Source organism: Rhinoraja longicauda, chromosome 20 (assembly GCF_053455715.1).
Source record: "Rhinoraja longicauda isolate Sanriku21f chromosome 20, sRhiLon1.1, whole genome shotgun sequence".
Lineage (NCBI taxonomy): Eukaryota > Metazoa > Chordata > Chondrichthyes > Rajiformes > Arhynchobatidae > Rhinoraja > Rhinoraja longicauda.
Genome location: NC_135972.1, coordinates 23,209,225 through 23,229,839, shown reverse-complemented (window position 1 = coordinate 23,229,839; position 20,615 = coordinate 23,209,225). Strand labels below are relative to the sequence as shown.

The window sequence follows — 20,615 nt, the reverse complement described above, 5'->3', positions numbered from 1 at the left end:
TTTTAAAAAAATAAAATTGGATATAGAGTTGGGGGGTAGGGCGACGTACGGCTGGAACAGGGACAGTCTGAAGGATTCAAACCCAAAATGTCACCTTTCCCTTTTCTCCAGAGATGGTGCCTGGTCTGCTGAGTTGCTTCAACATTTTGTGTCCAACTTGGTTTAAGCATAGTTGTGAACCCTACTGAATATGTCACTAAAGAATGTATAGACACGGAGAACGTCTGAAGAGTTTTTCCACTGTTCTTGTTTTGTATATTTTTTTTATTCTGAATAAAGTTTAGTTTTGGGATTTTAAAAAAAAAAAAGAGTCTTTTAAATGCTGTTGTACTGCCTCAACTACCTCCTCTGCAGCTCGCTCCATACACCCACCATGTATATCCCTGGAGACAGCTCATCAAATAATGGCCAAGACTGGTGTGAGTTTCTATATAGGCAAAATAGTTATTTATTAATAACTTAGTATAATAATACAATCATTCTTAGAATAAATCCCCATTTCACATTAAGCCTCTCGACAATGAAATAGGTGACAGTTTCTCATTGGCTACCGAACTACAGCAAGTGCATTGTGTACATACAGTATTGGCTTTCCAGTTTTAAATACAGACTCAAGGAAAAAAAATCCATTGCATTCACGATTAATTTCCCTGAACAGTCTGCACAGAGGTAACGCACTGTATGACTTGCGCATTGTCCAAGTTACAAATTAAAATCCCAAGTAATACTCTGCCCTCACCCCCGTAACCAAAGAACAGTCTATTCATTCGGAAGCAAGAAAACACCAACACTATGTACACACACACACACACACACACACACACACACACACACACACACACACACACACACACATAACCAAGGCCCTCAGTTTAGAATAGACAAAATATAAGGGGCTTAAATCAAGATGCAGCTTTAAATTACACTCTCACGTAGATAGATAGAGCAATATCAATGCAGAACAGTCATAAAGAAAATGTTTTTTTGGCATATACTGTCCTAGTGATCAGTCAAAACATAACATTGGTATACATAGTTACACACTTCGGTGTTCCAGTCCACTAGTCAGCATGTGAAATGGATTCAATTCAACCAGATACCTCACAAGGAAGGAAGTCTCTCTAATAACACTCCATCCTAAATCAGAACTGCAGCCGACATTCGGTTGCGAAACTGGATTTGTATACAGACAATATATACAGAAACATGCTGTGAGATACTCGATAGGGTCACGAGTACACAAAGAAAAACAAAGAGTGTGGCCAGTTTCAGAACTCCCCAAAAGCTTTTAAAAAAAAAACTTTTATCCTACCAGCTTGAATCAACAAAGCCTTCACTGAAGACATATATCTAGCTGTGGGTAGGACGGGAGAAGAGGGCAGGGGTCAGGGCCACAAGGGCGACACCTGACTTGCCCTTTTGTCCTCTCGTAAGACTGCAAAGCTTTCAGCCACTGCACTTTTTCAACCAACTTTGTGAACCATCGGCGGCCTCAAAGTCAAATGTCTCTTTCACAACAGGCCATTTGGTCAAGATCAGTTGGTCTTTTCCAGAGCCAGTCAGATCCCTTCATGTGTCAGTGATCTGACCTTTAAAAATTTCCCTGCCCGGTTTCACCCAGGGGCGTTTAGCTGCTGGGTCAAGTGGATTGCAGTGCGTCAAGCTGGAAGACATTGTGGTTGGTGGGAGTGCTGAAGTAGAGGGGCTGAGCGGTCATCCGGTTGTCACAGGGGCTGCTGAGGCCCAGGGTTCGTTCAAAGTCCAGCAGCTGCCCCATGAAGTTGAAGTTGGGGGAGATGTTGGACTTCTTCATCTTCACGATGTCATAGGCGTCGTTCATGGACAGGTTGAGCTTCTGCATCAGGTAAGCCACGGTTACGGTGACCGAGCGGCTGATGCCAGCCAGGCAGTGCACCAACACTCCGCAGCTCTGGTTACGAGCTTCATCTGAGGAAGAAGAATCAACGAGAAACACAAAGGCAAGGTCAGTGGCAGTCACAGCATAGACCACCCCGACGGGTCCAACAAAGCTCAAAGACCTTCACTTCATTAGACGTTATACTTCAAAGATACCGCGCGGATACAGGCCCTTCAGCCCATCGAGTAGGTGCCAACCAGCGATCAAACCTTGTACACTAACACCATCCTACACACTCGGGGCAATTTACAGAAGCCAATTAACCCTCAAACCTGAACGTCTTGAGTGTGGGAGGAAACCGGAGCACCCGGAACAAACCCCACATGGTCACATGGAGAACGTACAAACTCCGTACAGGCAGCAACTGCAGACAGGTTAGAACCTGGGTCTTTAGCGCTGTAGGCCAGTGGCACTACTGCTACGTCACTGTACCACCCGTGCAAAACTAATCACGTTAATGATTATGATAACGCGACACAGTGGCGCAGCGGGTAGAGCCATTGCCTCAGCACCCCAGAGGCCCAGGCTCGATCTCGGCCTGGAGTGCTGGCTATGTGCGGAGTTTGCACATTTTCCCTGTGCCAACGGGGTTTCCACCAAGCACTCTGGTTTCTTTCCACGTCCAATAGACGTCCCGATCCCGAAAAGTCACCTATCTATTTTCTCCAGAGATGCTGCCTGACCCACTGAGTTACTCCAGCATTTTGTGTCTATCCGCAAAAAAAGATCATATATGATTACAATCAAGCTGCCCACAGGGTACAGAAACAGGATAAAGGGAGAAAGGTTTAGAGCAATATAAAGACCAATCAAGTCCAATGAAAGATTATCTGAGGGTCTGCAATGAGGTGGTTGTAACTCTGGATTTTAGCCCACCAACAGCATAATTTATGGGTTTGAAGACGGGTCATCTCTTCCTTTTCTCCAGAGAAGCTTCCGGACTCCAGCACTTTGTGTCTATCTTCGGCATAATTTACGTTCAGATTGGTTAGGAAAAGTCTTGCGAAAATAAAATAATTTCAGAAACAGTGAAATGTGAAGAAGCACTGCTTTGGAAAGCCAGTGACTGCAAAGGTCGCACTGCCGCTTTGAAAAATGTGTGTGGAATCCTCTTGCGGTTTTGTGTGGGTTAAGGCCGACAAAAAAAAAAAAGTGCATTTATTTTCTACTGCTCAGATGTCTGTGCGCGAGCCTTTCAATAGAAAGTTTGCAAGATGGCAGTGAATGTCTTCTGTGTCGAGCCTCTCTGGCTCTCGAGTTTATTAACTTATTCTCCCAACAGTTGTGCCTGTCCTCACAATAGAGGCATTCAGACGCTCCAGGAGAAAGGGAGTCACAGGGGACAAGGCCCATTAACAGGAACAGGATGTCAACATTGCCTGAAAATGGTTTCCTTTGTCGGAGGAAATGCATTACAATGCCTTTAGATTAGTTTCTCTGTGGCTTCGAGCCGAAATTCCTTCCGCCCTGACTCAAATTAGCCCTAAACGGCAGGACGCGCCTCGGGGATTGTAATTACATTGGTTCTGGTTAAAACTATAACTATGCTGTCTGCACATTAAACTGCGGAGATCCTTTTAGAATTTGTTTAATGCTATCGATTGCAAACCATTTGGTCTGCCAGCCATATTTTTGTAAAACAAAATTGCTCAAGAACTCACCATTCAAATTGGGTGGCACTGTGGTAAGGGTTTGATCCCGACTATGGGTTATGACCGTGCAGAGGCTGTACATTCTCCCCGTGACCTGCGTGGGTTTTCCCTCGGGTTCTCTGGTTTCCTCCCACACTCCCAAAGATTTACAGGTTCGTAGCTTAATTGGCTTCGGTAAGATTGTAAATTGTCCCTAGTGTGCCAGGGATCGCTGGTCTGCCAGGACTTGGTGGGCCGAAGGGCCTGCTTCCTTGCTGTACATCTAAACTAAACACTCAGAACATGGTACATCTGAGCTGTGAAATTAAACGCAAGCTCATTTATTTTCTGGCCTGGTATATGCCACTGTGGATGATATATTTTTATGTCTGAAAATTGGGTCACAATAACCGAAGATATCACTGAGATATATTGATATATTAAAACGCAAGTTTTAAGTTGTGGGCCAAGTTTCAAGTTTATGTGGTGACCACCACAGTAGCACACAGTGGAGTCTTTAGTATCTCCCAAGTCCACAAATATGGACGGCACAGTGGTGCAGCGGTAGAGTTGCTGCCTCACAGCGCCAGAGACCTGTGTTCGATCCTGACTACGGGTGTTGTCTGTACGGAGTTTGTACACTCTCCCCGTGATCTGCGTGGGTTTTCCTCGCAGTGGATGCTCCAGTTTCCTCCCACACCCCAAAGACGTGCGGGTTTGTAGGTCAATTGGCTTCGGTAAAAATAAAGGTAAATTGTCCCTAGTTTGGGATAATGCCAGAGCACAGGGTGACCGCTGGGGTCAGCACAGCTCGGTGGGCTAAAGGGCCTGTTTCCGCGCTGTATCTCTAAACTAAACTAAGGTCCCACAGTTTGTGCAGATACACTCAAGGGATGTCCAGTCACTGCATGCCAAATGGGAACATTTCGACACAACATAAAGGATATGCTACACCCTTCCCAGAATCCGGTACAAGCTTATTCCAATTTCCCTTTTCTTTAGTAATGACAAAAGTTGTGGAAAATCAAACGTGTTTTGCTTGGGTTAGCAAAGGGTCACTTGTTCTTATTGCAAACTGTGAATTGTTGTCAATTGTTAGTATGGCCCAACAATATCAACATCTAAGTTGGACATAAAAAGCTGGAGTAACTCAGCGGGTCAGGCAGCATCTCTGGAGAAAAAGGTGATGTTTTGGGGTCGAGACCCTTCTTCAGACTGAGAGTCAGGAGAGAGGGAAGCGAGTTATACAAACAGTGAAACTCAACAGGATGGCAGTGAAACTAGCCGACGACTAGGGTGGGAAAAGAAAGAGAGGGGGAATGCAAGGGTTATTTGAAGTTAGAGAAATCAATATTGTACTTCTGAGGTTGTAAGCTGTCCAAGCAAAAAAATGAGGTGCTGTTCCTCCAATTTGCATTTGGCCTCACTCTAACAGCGGAGGAGGCCCAGGACAGAAAGGTCAGCATGCAATTTGATTTATTCACAAAATGCTGGAGTAACTCAGCAGGTCAGGCAGCATCTCGGGAGAGAAGGAATGGGTGACGTTTCCGGTCGAGACCCTGCTTCAGACTGATGTCTTCACATCAGTCTGAAGAATGGTCTCGACCCGAAACGTCACCCATTCCTTCTCTCCCGAGATGCTGCCTGACCTACTGAGTTACTCCAGCATTTTGTGAATAAATCGATTTGTACCAGCATCTGCAGTTATTTTCTTAAGGTCAGCATGCAAACGGGAAGGCGAGTTAAAGCTTCTGGCAACTGGGAGATCGCCTAGTTACATCTACATGTATCCACTGTACAAGCTCCAAACACTGCGACCCTATTGCTGTACCGAAATTAAATTATAAACCATCCTTAAACAAAATGAAAATCAAAACAAAATTTGCTGATGCTGTATATCTTAAGTAAGAACACTAAACGGTGAAAACATATAGCAGGCCAGGCGTTATCAGTGGAAAAAGAAACAGGGTCCAGACTCGAAACATTGGCTCTCTGTGTTCTCCAGAGATGCTGCCAGACTCGCCGAGTTACTCCAGCATTTTGTGTCTATCTTCGGTGCAAACTACCATTGCAGTCCCTTCCCACGCATACAACATTGACAACCGCGGAAAAAGCAACTGGTTGGAGAGATTTCTAACAGGATTTCTTACCTATGAAGGCAATTGCTTCTGGGAAGAATTGGGCCAGGTTCTGACTCCAGTGGTCTGAGATGGGGATTTGTTTGTATTTAAATTCACCTGCGTTCTCAAACAGGTTGGGAAGGTTGGGGGTGACGTTGAGGATATACTTGATCCCGTGTTCCTCCAGAGCATCGAGGTTGGTAGAGTCCTTGGCACAGCCCAGGTACAGATAGGGCAAGATCTCGACCGGGAAGGGAGGCTGGTGATTGTTGGACAGAGGACTGCCCTCGCACTCGGTGGCGCTGCTCGGCGCGTCCGACTCGATGTCGGAGGAGTCGGAGCTGATGCGGAGGCCGCCGAGGCCTAGGACGGGCACGGTGGGGGAGATACTGCAACACAGGCTCTCCAGGTTGGTCTCACAATGTGCTGGATACTCCGCCTGGAACTTACTGAATCCACCTGTGGACACAAACAACACATAGCAACAGCCGCGTTACAACCAGCCCACTGCCTTAGAACTGCTCAGCAGAGAATGCACGGCACACACACACATTTGAGGCCATTCGCCCCATTTCTGCCACACTAGCCCCTTCATGTTCCATTTTCTGATGTTTTCTTTACCATATGTATCCAATAATTAAGCACTTTGAGGCCATTTGTCCTCTACCTGACATAGTAGCCCCGTCCACTTGCGAATGTCTTCTTTACAATAGGTATTCTATAATCAAGCACTCCGAGGCAATCCACCCTCTTCCTGCCATACTAGCCCCCTCCACTCTCCACGTGATAATGTATCCAGTGTAGACCGGATTTGGAAAATGGCAGCAAACATGTCACCTCTTGCATGCGGGCTCAGTAGACTATTGCTGTACACTTGCTAATCGGGGTGGTATGGTGATACTCTACTGGACTGTAAGAAATTAATTTCACTGTGCGTTTCCACACCACACATGTGACAATAAAGCACCATTGATGAACCATTGAATGTGAAGCACTGCGGCCATTCGCCCTCGTCCTACTGGAATAGCCCCTTCCACTCTCCACTTGATAGTGCTTTATTTACAATATGTATCCAATTCCCTGTTAAAAAGTTGCTGTGCCCTTTAAAAAAAACCAAAAAACAATCAAAGCTCTACTAATTTGTAGAAACAATCTACTCCCTCCCCTCCCTCCAGTACATTTTATTGCCTTGTATGTCACATGGACAATAGGTTCAGGAGTAGGCCATTCGGCCCTTCGAGCCATCACCATCATTCCTGCCTTCTCCCCATCCATACCCCTTGATTCCGCTACCTCTGAGCCCCATCTAACTCTCAATACACCAAAAAAATCCCGTTTCGGGGAATTAATACACAATTTCATCTATTTGGGGCAAGGACATAATCAGGATTTGCATGTTACAGTAAACACAGATTCACTCACAACTTGTAAAGTGCGTTAATCTACAAGGTCGTCAAGTGCCTGGAAAATTAGCCCAAATTTCTCTCTTTTGAGAGGGCCAAGTTTTCAGAGCTCAAAACGGCTATAATGGTTCTATTTTTTAAAATAAATAGCATTCTCTTTTTTTCAGCTATTAAATAAAGCAAAATTATATTCCAGCGTACGGTTGGTGCAGAGGAGGTTTTTTTTACCTTCCAAGCAGAACACTTTGCAACCTTCGTCCCTTAACTTTCTCAGTAGGAGGCCGAGCACGGAGGTGGTGTAGAGGTTTTCGTTCCACTCGGCCGAGCTCTCGTCGTACAGGAGAATGATGTCGGTCTTGCAGCGGCGAGCGAAGCGTTCCTTGTCTTCGTGGTTGGAGATGAGGGACTTGACGGGGAAGTTCCCCTTCCTCAGCCTTCTCAGCATCAGGCCCGGGATGGCCACGCTGATGGCCGCTTCGATGTGAGAGGATTCGTACAGCTCATGGGCACGGCAGTCCATCAGCAGTAGGCTATCGCTGCCCCGCACCAGCTGGTCGTGGAGCCAGCCAGCCGCCTTGCAGATCGCCATTTCCGGGCAGCAGGGAAATTTCTCTAACATGGGGGCAGAAATCACTGAACGACCATCAGCTGAAACAAAACAGCCGCCGCCAACCTGTCGACTTTTATCAATGGGATATAACTGGACACCTCCCCTACCACCCAAAAAAAATCTCCCTCCCCACTTTGTAAATAAAACCTAAATTGTAAAATGTTCCCACTTTGCAAACGAAACCCTAAATTGCTAAAAATGAGTCCAATTCCCTATTTTGCAAATAAACCCAAAATTGTAAAGAAAAATTCTACTTTGCAAATTAAAACAACGAAAAAAAGGTTAAATCAATTTTTCAGCTGCACAAAAAATCGTCTTTAAAATAATTGCGAAATGAGTCCAATTCACTACTTTGCAAATAAGACCTAAATTGCAAAAAAAAGATGTTCTGCTTCAAAGCAAAGAAAATTTAATTATCAGCTGGACAAAAATCGTCCTTAAAAAATAATTGCAGAATTAGTCTGCTTCCCTACTTTGCAAATGAAACCTAAATTGTAGAAATGTTCTACTTAAAAGCAAATTGATTTTCAGCTGCAAAAAAAAAAATCGCCTTTAAAAGAAAATTGTATTTCCCTCAAGAAAGAGCGAAAGGCGGGTTGCATCTGTGGGCTGCGAGATGTGAATGGTGGGGCGCTGCTGGCTGCCTGTGTTTTTGTCAATGACCCTGGCTGGCGCCTCTCCGCCCGGCCCAGCCCCGCCCCCCCCACAGCAGCCGCGCCGCGCCGCCTCGCCCCGCCCACCGCAGATGGATACACTGCAGCGGCCAATCAGCCCTCCCCTTGTCCTCTGTCGTCACCGCGTTGCCGGGGCGACGACCCGGATTGGAGTGTGTGTATGCAAACGAGCTGTGGAAATGCCATTCACAAAGGAGAGAGAGAGAGAGAGAGAGAGAGGGAGGGAGGGAGGGAGAGAGAGGAGGGAGGGAGAGAGAGGGAGGGAGGGAGAGAGAGGGAGGGAGGGGGAGAGAGAGAGAGAGGGGGAGAGAGAGAGGGATGGGGGAGTGAGAGAGAGGGAGGGAGGGAGGGAGGGAGGGAGAGGGAGGGAGGAGGGAGGGGGGAGAGGAGGGGGGAGAGGGAGGGAGGGGGGGGGGAGAGGGAGGGAGGGTGGGGGAGAGGGAGGGAGGGAGGGAGGGGGAGGGGGAGAGAGAGGGAGGGAGGGAGGGGGAGAGAGAGGGAGGGAGGGGGTGGGGGAGGGAGAGGATTTGTTTTCCCTAATCGGATGCTGGCATTTCCGCTCTCTCGGTCCCCTGCTCTCAAAAAGCCCCGCTCACTCAGGTGGGGAGGGTACGGAGGTGAGAGAGAGAGAGAGAGAGAGAGAGAGAGAGGGAGGGCAAAAGAGGGAGCAAAAATGTAGACAACATTTAAGCAAAATGTTCAACTTTCTATCCTTGTGCGAAATGCTGTCCCCTTTATCTGTTCACTGTTGACAAGATTCTTGTCAAGTGAGGGTGTCCAGGGTTATGGGGAGAAGGCAAGGGAATGGGGTAGAGAGGGAGAGATAGACCAGCCATTATTGAATGGTGGGGTGGACTCGATGGGCCGAATGGCCTAATTCTTTTGTAGGGTTTATGAATTTATGGGCGGCTTGATTTCATTCATGTAGGGGGAAAAAAGAACTGCAGGTGCTGGTTAATGCAGAAAAAGAGAGTGCAGGAGTAACTCAGCGGGTCAGGCAGCATCCCTGGAAGGAAAGGATAAGTGATGTTTCAGGTCGGGACCCTTTTTCAGACCGTGTTTTCTTTGTTTCTTCAGACTGTTTCTACAAGGGACTGCGGATGCTGGTCCACACACAAAAGAACTCAACGTGCTGGAGTAACTCACCGGGTCAGGCAGCATCTCTGGAGAAGGGTCCCGACCCGAAACGTCACCCATTCCTTCTCTCCAGAGATGCTGCCTGACCTGCTGAGTTACTCCAGCATTTAGTGAATAAGTACCTTCGATTTGTACCAGCATCTGCAGTTATTTTCTTATATCTCTGGAGAAGGGTCTGGACCCGAAACGTCACCTATGTTCTCCAGAGATGCTGCCTGACCTGCTGAGTTATTCCATCACTTTGTGCCCTTTTGATTGTATTCATGTATAGTCTTTTATTTGACCGTATAGCGCGCAAACAAAAGATTTTCACTGTACCTCGGTACATGTGACAATAATGAACAGAACTAAAAAAATATATAAATTAGCACATTGATTTAAAAAAATCTCATTCAATTACTCTAATGATACAAATAACATCGTATCTCACCCGGGGGGGGGGACTTCCTCGCTGTTAATTACATAACTGCGGACTTCACGATCATGATCAATGCAGATTAATTGACGGCGGTTAAGAGCTTTAGCCCACGGTGGTGCCTGCGATACTGTTTTGACAGGAAACGCCAGCGCGCTTCCTTCTCCTGAATGCACACGGCGTCCTTTTTTTGAATGGGGATCTTTAAAAAAAACCCATTGAAGGATTTCGCTGCATTGGGCTCCCGTTGCACCGACCCCTCCCCCACACATGTATAAACCACTATTTATATTCCAAAATGCGAGAATCTTATTATTTATAAACGTAGCCCTAAATATTTGGAAAATGAACCTTCATTGTTTTTTATACGCCCGGGAGGTGATGTTTATAGTTCTCCATTTCATTGTTAAGAGTTCGATTCGATTCCAAAGGCGGAATATAATCGAAAAAACACGCCGATTCAGTTTTTAAATCGCTGCTGTGGGATGCATTGAAACTGTTTTCGTGCATTAAACGTTGGTGTAAAAATATATTTGAGACACACTGAATTGTCATACATGAAGTGTCATTCGGACCTGCTAATCACTTTAGTGCAGCGAGCGTGTGGGGGCTGGAGGAATACGCACTGGTTTTCTAGGTAGGTTCTTGACCAGAACGAAGTTTTCTTTTCCAAATGCAATTTTTAAAATATCTTATATTTAACAATGACCATGCACGGCGCTTTAAAAAAAAATGACATTAAAGGGAGTTGTTGGACGGTATCATATTTCCTGATCCTTGCGGTGAAATTCTCAGCGTAATTCTGAATGACAAGCTTGTTTTGTCTGGTTTATTGGCGTTGTGTGGAAAGCAAGTGGTTCCCCTTGCGTCCCTTGTATCCGACAGCCTTTAGTCCACATAACCCGAGATATGTTACAAGCAAATAACAATTAATCGTGGACTCTAAATAAAACCCTTAGAAATGTTGGGACCTCCGAGTGACAGTAGCTTGATATATTTTTCTCCATTGTGAGGAATCCTAGCAAATCCGTGGATTCTCAGCGTCTGTGTGTGCGTGTGTGTATGTGCATGTGTGTGTGCATGTGTGTGCGTGTGCATGTGTGTGTGTATGTGCGTGTGTGTGTGTGTGTGTGTGTGTGCGTGCGTGTGCATGTGTGTGTGTATGTGCGTGTGTATGTGTGTGTGTGTGTGTGTGCATGCGTGTGCATGTGTGTCTGTGTGTGTGGTTCCGTGTGGCATGTAATGGTGTAGTATTATATTATTAACTCAGAGGTTAAAAAAACATAAAGAATAATCCCAACGATAATCCTCTACTGAAACTAGGAAGATTTATTTTACTCGTCCTTATCAAGTCAGTTGGAAATACACATCTTCGCGACTTGAAGAAAAGGCAGCAATTACATTGGCATTTTAAGATATTCGGGAAGACATTATCAATGGGTTGTGATAAATGGAAGCTTCAGACAGCTTCTTGGTCTCAGTGGAGTTGGAGGGTGTGGCTTCACAGGGATGGGATTACAGCAAGGAAGTTAAGGCCGGATGCCTACGCGATCTCCCGGTTGCCAAACATTTGAACTCCCCTTTCCCATTCCCACACTGACCTTTCTGTCCTGGGCCTCCTCCGCTGTCAGAGTGAGTGAGGCCACACGCGAATTGGAGGAACAGCACCTCATATTTCACTTGGGCAGCTTACAACCCAGCGGTTGAATTATCTCATTTTAAGTAACGCCTGCATTCCCTCTCTCCACCCCCTCCTCCACCGCCAACGTCCTACTAGTTCCACTGTTCGCATCATTGTATCCCTTCGTTATCACCTCTTTCGCAGACAACAATAGACCATTATGGGCTCCACCTTTCCTTGGTCATCGGTGCCCGGCTCTGATTTTTTCTGAATCTTTTCCTACCTCTAGTTTCCCTCTTCCCTGTCTCTCAGTTGGAAAAAAGGTTTCGATCCGAAACGTCACCCATTCCCTTTCTCCACAGATGCTGCGTTACTCCAGCATTTTGTGTCTATCTTCGGTGTAAACCAGCATCTGCAGCTCCTTCCTACACATATTGTTTGCACCAACTTTTAGTCGGTTTGATTCTGGGCAACTGTAACTTTTCGCTTTCTGTCACCTTACAGTTTAGAATTCAATTGCACACAGATTGAGTGAGTGTGTGAGTGAGTGTGTGTGTGTGAGTGAGTGTGTGTGTGTGTGTGTGTGAGTGAGTGTGTGTGTGTGAGTGAGAGTAAGTGTGTGCGTGAGTGAGTGTGTGTGTGTGAGAGTGAGTGTGTGTGAGTGTGAGTGTGTGTGTGAGAGAGTGAGTGTGTGTGAGTGAGTGTGTGAGAGAGTGAGTGTGTGTGTGTGAGTGAGTGTGTGTGTGTGTGAATGAGTGTGTGTGTGTGTGAGTGAAAGTGTGTGTGCGTGAGTGTGTGTGTGCGAGTGTGTGTGTGTGTGAGTGAGTGTGTGTGTGTGAGTGTGTGTGTGTGTGTGAGTGAGTGTGTATCCGGTGTAGCAGATCTTAATTTTGCATCTGTAACCTCGCAATACTAACTAATATTGTCCGAGGAAATGCCTCGCCAGAGCCAGTTCCGTAGGATACATGTCCACGTCTGTAAGTTTAACCTCAATTTAATGCAGGCAAGTGGGACTAGGGTAGCCGGGACATTGTTGGCCGGTATGGGCGAGTTGGGCCGAAGGGCCTGTTTCCACACTGCATCACTCTATGATTGCATAATTATACAACAACCGGCGAACATCCAATGCTTCCCATCTGGGACACAGTGTATCGCTGTTAACGTATAGTTCTAGGAAACTCGTTTGTTGTGTACATTTGTTTTCAGTTCGCTTAATGCTGTTGAATCCTGCAGCAGATCTAATCGAAGGCTGGGACAAAATGGACTCTGATCGCACACTAGTTAGTTTTACCAAATTGTCTTTTCATCTTCGATATCCAAAGGCTCTCGTCAAAACTCTATTAAAGCGAACAACACACGTTCGATTGGAGATGGAGTTCTTGATTCCAAGCGAGAGCCCATGTTTCCACAAACTCGATACTAGCTCCGAGGGAGAACTATTTTACTTTGGGAGGATAAGGTTGGGTTTTCTTTAACGAACACACAAGCTGCGCCACTCCCCGCTGCGGGGTGTGGTTCAATGAGGTAAGGAAGCAGAGAGAGGGAAAGACAAGGGACCTCATCATTCGACTGGGTAGAAACAAAGAAGTGCAGATGCTGGTTTAAGCCGAAGCAAGAAGCAAAGTGCTGGAGTAACTCAGCGGGTCAGACAGCAGCATCTCCGGAGAAAGTGGGTGGGTGACGTTTCGGATCAGAACCATTGCTTCCAAGAGTCAGGATTGTGTTAGGGGGAGGGATCTGTGTGTAAAGACGTTCAAACGAAACTTCTCAGGGAATCATCTTTCAGGCGGATTAAAGCACAGGAAGTTCAACCTGTGCGTCCTGTCGCGTCCCTGGAGGTGTTTGTATTTACGCCCAGCAAAACAATCGGCAATTTCTTCTGTGGATGCAACGAACTGGGGGCGACACAGTGGCGCAGTGGCTGCCTGACAGCTCCAGACACCCGGGTTCGATCCTGACGACGGGTGCTGTCTGCACGGAGTTTGTACGTTCTCCCTGTGACCGCGTGGGTTTTCTTCGGGAGTCTCCTCCTCCGTGTCTCCCAAAGATTTTCGGGTTTGTAAGTTAATTGACTTCGGAAAATGCCCCCCAGCGTTTTGGGCGATCGATGGTCGGCGTGGACTCGGTGGGCCAAAGGGCCTATTTCCACACTATCACTAAAGTAAATAGAAAATAAGGTACTGTCGCAACGTTTAAGAAACATTTAGACAGGTACATGGATAGGACAGATTTAGAGAGGGTATAAATGGGCCAATCGCAGGCAGGTGGGGCTAGTGTAGATGGGGCATGTTGACCGGTGTGGGCAAATTGGGCCGAATGGCTCGCTTCTACGCTGTAAGATTCTATGACTCTACTAATCTCAGCTCCACAACTCTGGGGCAGAGAAATCCAAGGATTTATTCTCCCTCACAGGAAGACATTTCTGTGTACCTCAGTTTTTAATAATGCCCCCTTTATCTTGAAACTATGAACCCCATGTTCAAGGTTCCTTCACTGGAGAAGACATATCCACCCACCCTTCACTGGTGAAAACATGTCCACCTAGACATGCTCCCTTAGTCAAGTCAAGTCAACTTTATTTGTCACATGCATACACAAGATGTGCAGTGAAATGAAAGTGTCCTTACACCTCTCAGTAAGATCAACCAGTGGATGAAATGCCATGTGCAGGAAGGAACTGCAGATGCTGGTTTATACCAAAGATAGTCACAGAATGCTGGAGAAACTCAGCGGGTCAGGCAGCATCCCCGCAGAACATGGACAGGTGATGTGTTGGATCGGAACCCTTCCGCAGACTGAAAGTGGAGGGGGGGGGATGGAATAAACTGGAGGTGAAGAAAGGCCGGAACAAATCAGGCCGACAACAGATTGTGGGTGGATCCCATAATGGCCGATTGTTGGGTGGGCAAGTTGTGATAACAAGAGGGATGCAAGGATGGGACCAGTGGTAATGGTAAGGGTGGGGAGAGGGGAGAGCAGTTTAGTTTAGTTTACAGATACAGCGTGGAAACAGACTCTTCGGCTCACCGAGGCCACACCGACCATCGACCACCTGTTCACACTAGTCCCATGTTATCCCACTTTCTCATCCACTTCCTGCACTCTAAGGAAAATTTACAGAAGCCAATTAACCTACAAACCCGCACATCTATGGGATGTGAGGGGGGGGGGGGGGGGGGAGCGGAGAACCCAGAGGAAACACATGCGGTCACAGGGTGAACGTGCAAACTCCGCACAGACAGCACTCAAGGTCAGGATCGAACCCTGGTCTCTGGCGTCATGAGGCAGCAGCTCCACCAGCTTCACCACCGTGCTGCCCTGATGCTGAAACTATGCCCTGCCTTTGGCAGCTCTAGATTTGACCATTCCAGTGTTCCCCCAATTGGCTCTTATGATTTTCATTCAATAAATATTCAACATGACCCAGGATGCAGCCATTCAACCCATCTAGTTGGTGTTGGTTCTCAGAACATTTGCATTCATACGATCAGACTGGAGTAGAGAGTTCCAGGGTTTTACTGCTTTTGCAGGAGGAGGTTCCTGAGCACCTCAATATCCAGCCTGGAATCATGTTATTATGTCCCCACCTTCAAGACTCCCACGAGTGGAAACATCAGTCTCGACCCAAAATGTCACCCATTCCTTCTCTCCAGAGATGCTGCCTGTCCCGCTGAGTTACGCCAGCTTATTGTGTCTATCTTCAATAGCTAGGGGACACAAGGAACCGCAGATGCAGGTTTACAAAAAACAAAGTGCTGGAGAAACTCAGCGGATCAGGCAGTATTTGTGGAGGGAATGGACTGACCATGTTTTGATTCAGGTAGTATAAGAAAATAACTGCAGATGCTGGTACAAATCGAAGGTATTTATTCACAAAATGCTGGAGTAACTCAGCAGGTCAGGCAGCATCTCGGGAGAGAAGGAATGGGTGACGTTTCGGGTCGAGACGCTTCTTCAGGCTGATGTCAGGGGGGCGGGACAAAGGAAGGATATAGGTGGAGACAGGAAGATAGAGGGAGATCTGGGAAGGAGGAGGGGAAGAGAGGGACAGAAGAACTATCTAAAGTTGGAGAAGTCGATGTTCATACAACTGGGCTGCAGGCTGCCCAGGCGAAATATGAGGTGCTGTTCCTCCAATTTCTGGTGGGCCTCACTATGGCACAGGAGGAGGCCCATGACAGAAGGGTCAGACTGGGAATCGGAGGGGGAGTTGAAGTGCTCGGCCACCGGGAGACCAGTTTGGCCAACACGGACCGAGCGCAGGTGTTGAGCGAAGCGATCACTGAGCCTGCGCTTGGTTTCGCCGATGTAAATAAGTTGACATCTGGAGCAGCGGATGCAATAGATGAGGTTGGAGGAGGTGCAGGTGAACCTCTGTCTCACCTGGAAAGACTTTTGATTCATGATCCTTCTTCAGACTCTGGTATAAACCAGCATCTGCACAAGAACCAGAGCGCATTAATTTAAATGGGACTATCTTAGAGGGTTGGCATGGATGAGATGGGCCGAAGGGTCTGTTTCCGTGCTGCATGACTTCATGACTCGAAATGTTTCATCCCCATTTTCCACCCCAACCTGCATTAAGTTCAAGTGCCGTGTTTGCAAATGCACCATAGAACAGGCGGGAGAGACTGAGGGAAAGGTTTGAATTAAATTGTTCAACTGCAATCAGGAAACAGAAAACAGGTTCTGCTGATCAAAGAGCTGGGAAACCATTGTTGGTGAAATAACCACAGAATATTTTGGATTCCTGACAAGATGAAGGAGATAGAGAAAGGTTCTTCCATTCACATAGAGCACTCGCTTTGAAGAGTCCCAGGTACCCTTTGATGTTGTGCCTCTCCTGTTTAAATGAAAGCAGGGTTATATTCTTTGAGGTATACATCGACCTCAGGTCCATTGTACTTGGGAATTTTTCACTGAGTACCGGAACATGCTGCCAGAGGAGGTGGTGGAATCAGATACAATCATCTTGTTTAAGGGGCGTTTGTGTTGCAACATAAATAGACAAGGTACAGTCTAGTTTACTTCAGTGTGGAAAAAGGCCCTTCAGCCCGCCGAGTCCACGCCCGACTATCAATCGCCCGCACACTAGATCCTATGTTATCCCACTTTCCCATCCACCCTCTACACACTAGGGGCAATTTCCAGAAGCCAATTAATCTACAAACCCACACGTCTTTGGTATGTGGCGGGGGAAACCAAGTAAACACCCGGAGAAAACCCACGCAGTCACGGAGAATGTACAAACTCCGTACAGACAGCGCCCGAGGTCAGGATCGAACCCAGATCTCTGGCGCTGTAAGGCAGCAACTCTACTGCTGCGCCAATGTAGGCAAATGTAGTTGGTGTAAATGGGCTAAATGGTTGGCATGGGCTTGGTGGGCTGAAGGGAAACGGGCCCCTCGGCACACCGAGTCTGTGCCGATCAGCGGTCCCAATACACTAACACTATCCTACACATTAGGGACAATTTACAATTTTATCAAGCCAATTAGCCCTCAAACTTGTACGTCATTGTAGTACATCGGGAGCAAACCAGAGTACCTGGAGAGAAAAAACCCATGCAGGTCACAGGGAGAACGTACAAACTCCAGACAGGCAGCAGCCTTAGTCAGGATCAGATTTACTTTGTTATTGATTGATGAACCAGTCTGTGTGCAGATAATTGTTACATTTACCTGTGCCATAAAAAAGTGACCATACATCAAGAGGTAATTCCTCACTACAGAACTTATGAGGAAAGAATTACAGGACACTGTATGAATTTAAATTATTTTTCTCTAAGTCTGCCTACTTTAACTCAATGGTGAGACTGCCCTCATATCAATTACATGCCCCAGTTCCACGCAGTGCTCTTGCCTGTCTTCCTGTGCACACCTTAAACATTCCATCACTGCCGCACCCTGCCTTGTGTGTGTCCTTTTACGGAGTGCAGTAGGTTTGTACAACTCGGACAGCACCTCGCAAACCCGCAGTCATGGCATCTCAAGGACAACGGGGCAGCAAGCACTCCTGAATGCCTGAATCTCCAGCATGGAGGGGGTGAAGGTGGGACACAGTGGGGGGGGGGGGGGGGGGGGAGGGGGCGACGAGGACGAAGGGGGGGGGGGGGCCCGGCAGAGGGGCTGCCGAAAATGAAGGGGGGGGCCTGTTGGGGGGCCGCCGAGAACAAAGGGGGGACTTGGCGGAGGGGCCACCTGTGGCCATGTATGGCAACAGGTCTGGATGGCAGCATCGAGCAGCAGATAAATCTGTTCGATGAACCTTCTGTAACTTTGTCGGCGCCAGATATGTGACGACTTTTTGTTGTACTGTACGAATAGTGAAAGGCTTGGATGGAGTGGATGTGGAGAGGATGTTTCCACTAGCTGGAATCTAGGACCAGAGGGCACAGCCTCAGAATAAAAAGAAGTACCTTCAGAAAGGCGATGAGGAGGAATTTCTTTACTAAGAGGGTGGTGAATCTGTGGGATTCATTGCCACAGACGGCTGTGGAGGCCGTCATTGGGTATTTTTATGACACAGATTGACAGACTTTTACTTTAGTAAAGGTATCAGGCGTTATGTGGAGAAGGCAGGGGAACAAAGTTGAGAGAGAAAGATAGATCAGCCATGAATGAATGGCAGAGAAGACTTGATGGGCTGAATGGCCTAATTTGGTCCAAGAACTTATGAACTATTTTACCGGATAATATGCAAAACAATGCATTTAACTGTACCTGGGTACATGTGACAATAAAGTATCATTGAATCTTTGAATCCACAGGCGGCACGGTGGCACAGCGGTAGAGTTGCTGCCTTACAGCGAATGCAGCGCCGGAGACTCAGGTTCGATCCTGACTACGGGCGCCATCTGTACGGAGTTTGTATGTTCTCCCCGTGACCTGCGTGGGTTTTCTCCGAGATCTTCGGTTTCCTCCCACACTCCAAAGACGTACAGGTATGTAGGTTAATTGGCTGGGCAAATGTTTAAAAAAATGGTCCCTTGTGGGTGTAGTAGTGTTAATGTGCGGGGATCGCTGGGCAGCGCGGACCCGGTGGGCCGAAGGGCCTGTTTCTGCGCTGTATCTCTAAATCTAAATCCTGACCTCGGATCATATTGGTGTTGCTGCATCAATATGCTGACACTCCACAGCCGACAAGGTGCTAACTTCACCTAAAGAACTGCAGCGGGTTAAAGGAAAGTTGCAGGAGGATGATAGAATCTGGATGACAATTAAACTAATACCTCTGCAACCGCAGGAGATACACCACCTGTCCTTATACCTCCTCCAGGGACCCCGACAGTCTTTTCATGTGTGACAGAGGATCACGTGCACCTCCTCTAACTTCATCTACTCATCCGGTGTTCCCGAGGTGGGCTCCTGTCCATCAGCAAGACCAAGCGTAGACTCGGCGACCGTTTCGCCGAACACTTGCGCTCGGTCCGTCAAGGCCCAGTGGATCTCCCGGTTGCTAAACATTTTAACTCCCATTCCCATATTGACCTTTCTTTCCTGGGCCTCCTCATTTGTCAGAGTGAGGCCACACGCAAATTGGGAGGAATAGCACCTCATATTTCGCTTGGGCAGCTTACAATCTAGTGGTATGAACGTTGAATTCAGTGTGATCAGCCATGATCACATTGAATGGCGGTGCTGGCTCGAAGGGCCGAATGGCCTACTGCTGCGCCTATTGTCTATTGTGAAGAAGAGTCCCGACCCGAAACATCACTGACCCTTTTTCTCCAGAGATGCTACCTGACCCACTGAGTTACTCCAGCATTTTGCATCTGTCAACTTCAAAAGATGTTTTGGATAAATTTATCATTGAAAAGTATACTTTAGGTCCAATGGAACTACACAAAAATCAACGGACCTCAATTTATTACTTCGGAGCACTAATTATGATCAGATTTTATGCATCCTTTAAGACCAGAAACTTCGAACCAATAATGTGCAAGCTAAGCTTCCGTGTTAATGAATAGCAGTGAGTTTTATTCACGGCTCCCTAGCCTGGTCATGAGTTCAGATTGTCACATGAAGTCATTGGACTATCAGTCTGAGTTCAAGATGTGGTGGAAGTGTGCGCCTTAACAACAGCTACTTTCCACTCTAAATAAATTTAGAAAAGGCCCCACTAACATTACTGGTCCACCACTGATTTTCCAGCACCCCTTGGTTCCAGAGCCTTGCTGGATTATCAGTTTTGCTTGACCAACAGAGACCACATAATAATAGGTATTCAACGATGCACCTCTGACCCAATAATTATAACCCTTCCATGTCTCTAAAGCACCATGGACTGCTCCAAACTTAAATAATTAACAATTAACAAAGAAGTAACCAATTAACTCTTTCAATATGCAGGCACACGTCCTGAAAGAGCGCACACCACACGCAATGCTCTCATAATGTTGTCCAGATTAGAGGAGGTGCCGGACCAACTGTAGTCAGAAAATCAGTGATGGACTGTAGTTTACTTTAGTTTCATTTTAGTTAAGTTTAGTTTATTGTCACATGTACCGAGGTTTTGTTATGTGCTAACCAGTCAGCGGACACACGACACATGGTTACATGCATACTGTTGTTAGAGCGGACGTTTAAAAGACTGGAGCGATTAAAATGAATGATTGCAGATCCGCTTCTGGGACCAGCGCCCAGAGTCGCCTGGATTGGGCGCCGTCTCTGCAGATAGACACAAACTGCTGGAGTAACTCAGCGGGACAGGCAGCATCTCTGGAGAGAAGGAATGGGTGATGGGTTATGGGTGAACATCACCCATTCCTTCTCTCCAGAGATGCTGCCTGAGCCGCTGAGTTACTCCAGCATTTTGTGTTTCCCTTCTTCGGAATGTTCTCTGAAGAATTGGATGACTTTCTTCAGAATTCCTAATGTTCCTAGTATTAATTGGGCCTTTCCTGAATTTCAACGGGTGAAGTTTTAGTTTAGAGATACAGCATGGAAGCAGGTTCTTCGGCCCACTGAGTCCACGCCGACCATCGATCGATCACTCCTTCACACTAGTTTTATGTTATCCCACTTTCTCATCCACTTCCTACCGACTAGGGGACAAATGACAGTGTTCAATTAAACTACAACACA

The 20,615-nt window shown here is 47.0% G+C and overlaps 2 protein-coding genes across 4 annotated transcripts in view; both read right to left on the bottom strand.

Annotated features, from left to right (window-relative positions):
• Positions 1-429: 429 nt before the first annotated feature.
• Positions 430-11,573, bottom strand: dusp6 (dual specificity phosphatase 6). 3 transcript variants are annotated; one of them, XM_078417212.1, is made up of 4 exons: positions 11,510-11,573; positions 7,301-7,684; positions 5,700-6,128; positions 430-1,947 (listed from the first exon to the last, which is right to left on the bottom strand). In XM_078417212.1, exons 2-4 carry the CDS (start codon positions 7,659-7,661, stop codon positions 1,640-1,642), a joined length of 1,098 nt encoding a protein of 365 aa, XP_078273338.1. In that variant the 5' UTR covers positions 7,662-7,684; positions 11,510-11,573; the 3' UTR covers positions 430-1,639. The 3 variants fall into 3 exon arrangements, with proteins under 3 accessions (XP_078273338.1, XP_078273337.1, XP_078273335.1); XM_078417211.1 differs by lacking the exon at positions 11,510-11,573 and adding an exon at positions 9,924-10,036; XM_078417209.1 differs by lacking the exon at positions 11,510-11,573 and having other exon boundaries at positions 7,301-8,370.
• A 2,049-nt stretch (positions 11,574-13,622) lies between these two features.
• poc1b (POC1 centriolar protein B) overlaps positions 13,623-20,615 on the bottom strand; it is a 53,748-nt gene continuing 46,755 nt past the window's right edge. Inside the window, exon 13 of the transcript XR_013548619.1 lies at positions 13,623-13,685. The gene's annotated coding sequence lies outside the window, so the exon portion shown is untranslated. The remainder of the gene's footprint in view (positions 13,686-20,615) is intronic.

Excerpts from the sequence above, each read along its gene's own strand:
- dusp6 (XM_078417209.1), bottom strand. The coding sequence starts at position 7,691 with ATGTTAGAGAAATTTCCCTGCTGCCCGGAAATGGCGATCTGCAAGGCG. Across the intron at positions 6,129-7,300 it reads CAAAGTGTTCTGCTTGGAAG|GTGGATTCAGTAAGTTCCAG; the intron begins GTAAAAAAAACC and ends TTGTGTCCACAG. Across the intron at positions 1,948-5,699 it reads AGAAGCAATTGCCTTCATAG|ATGAAGCTCGTAACCAGAGC; the intron begins GTAAGAAATCCT and ends CTTCTTCCTCAG.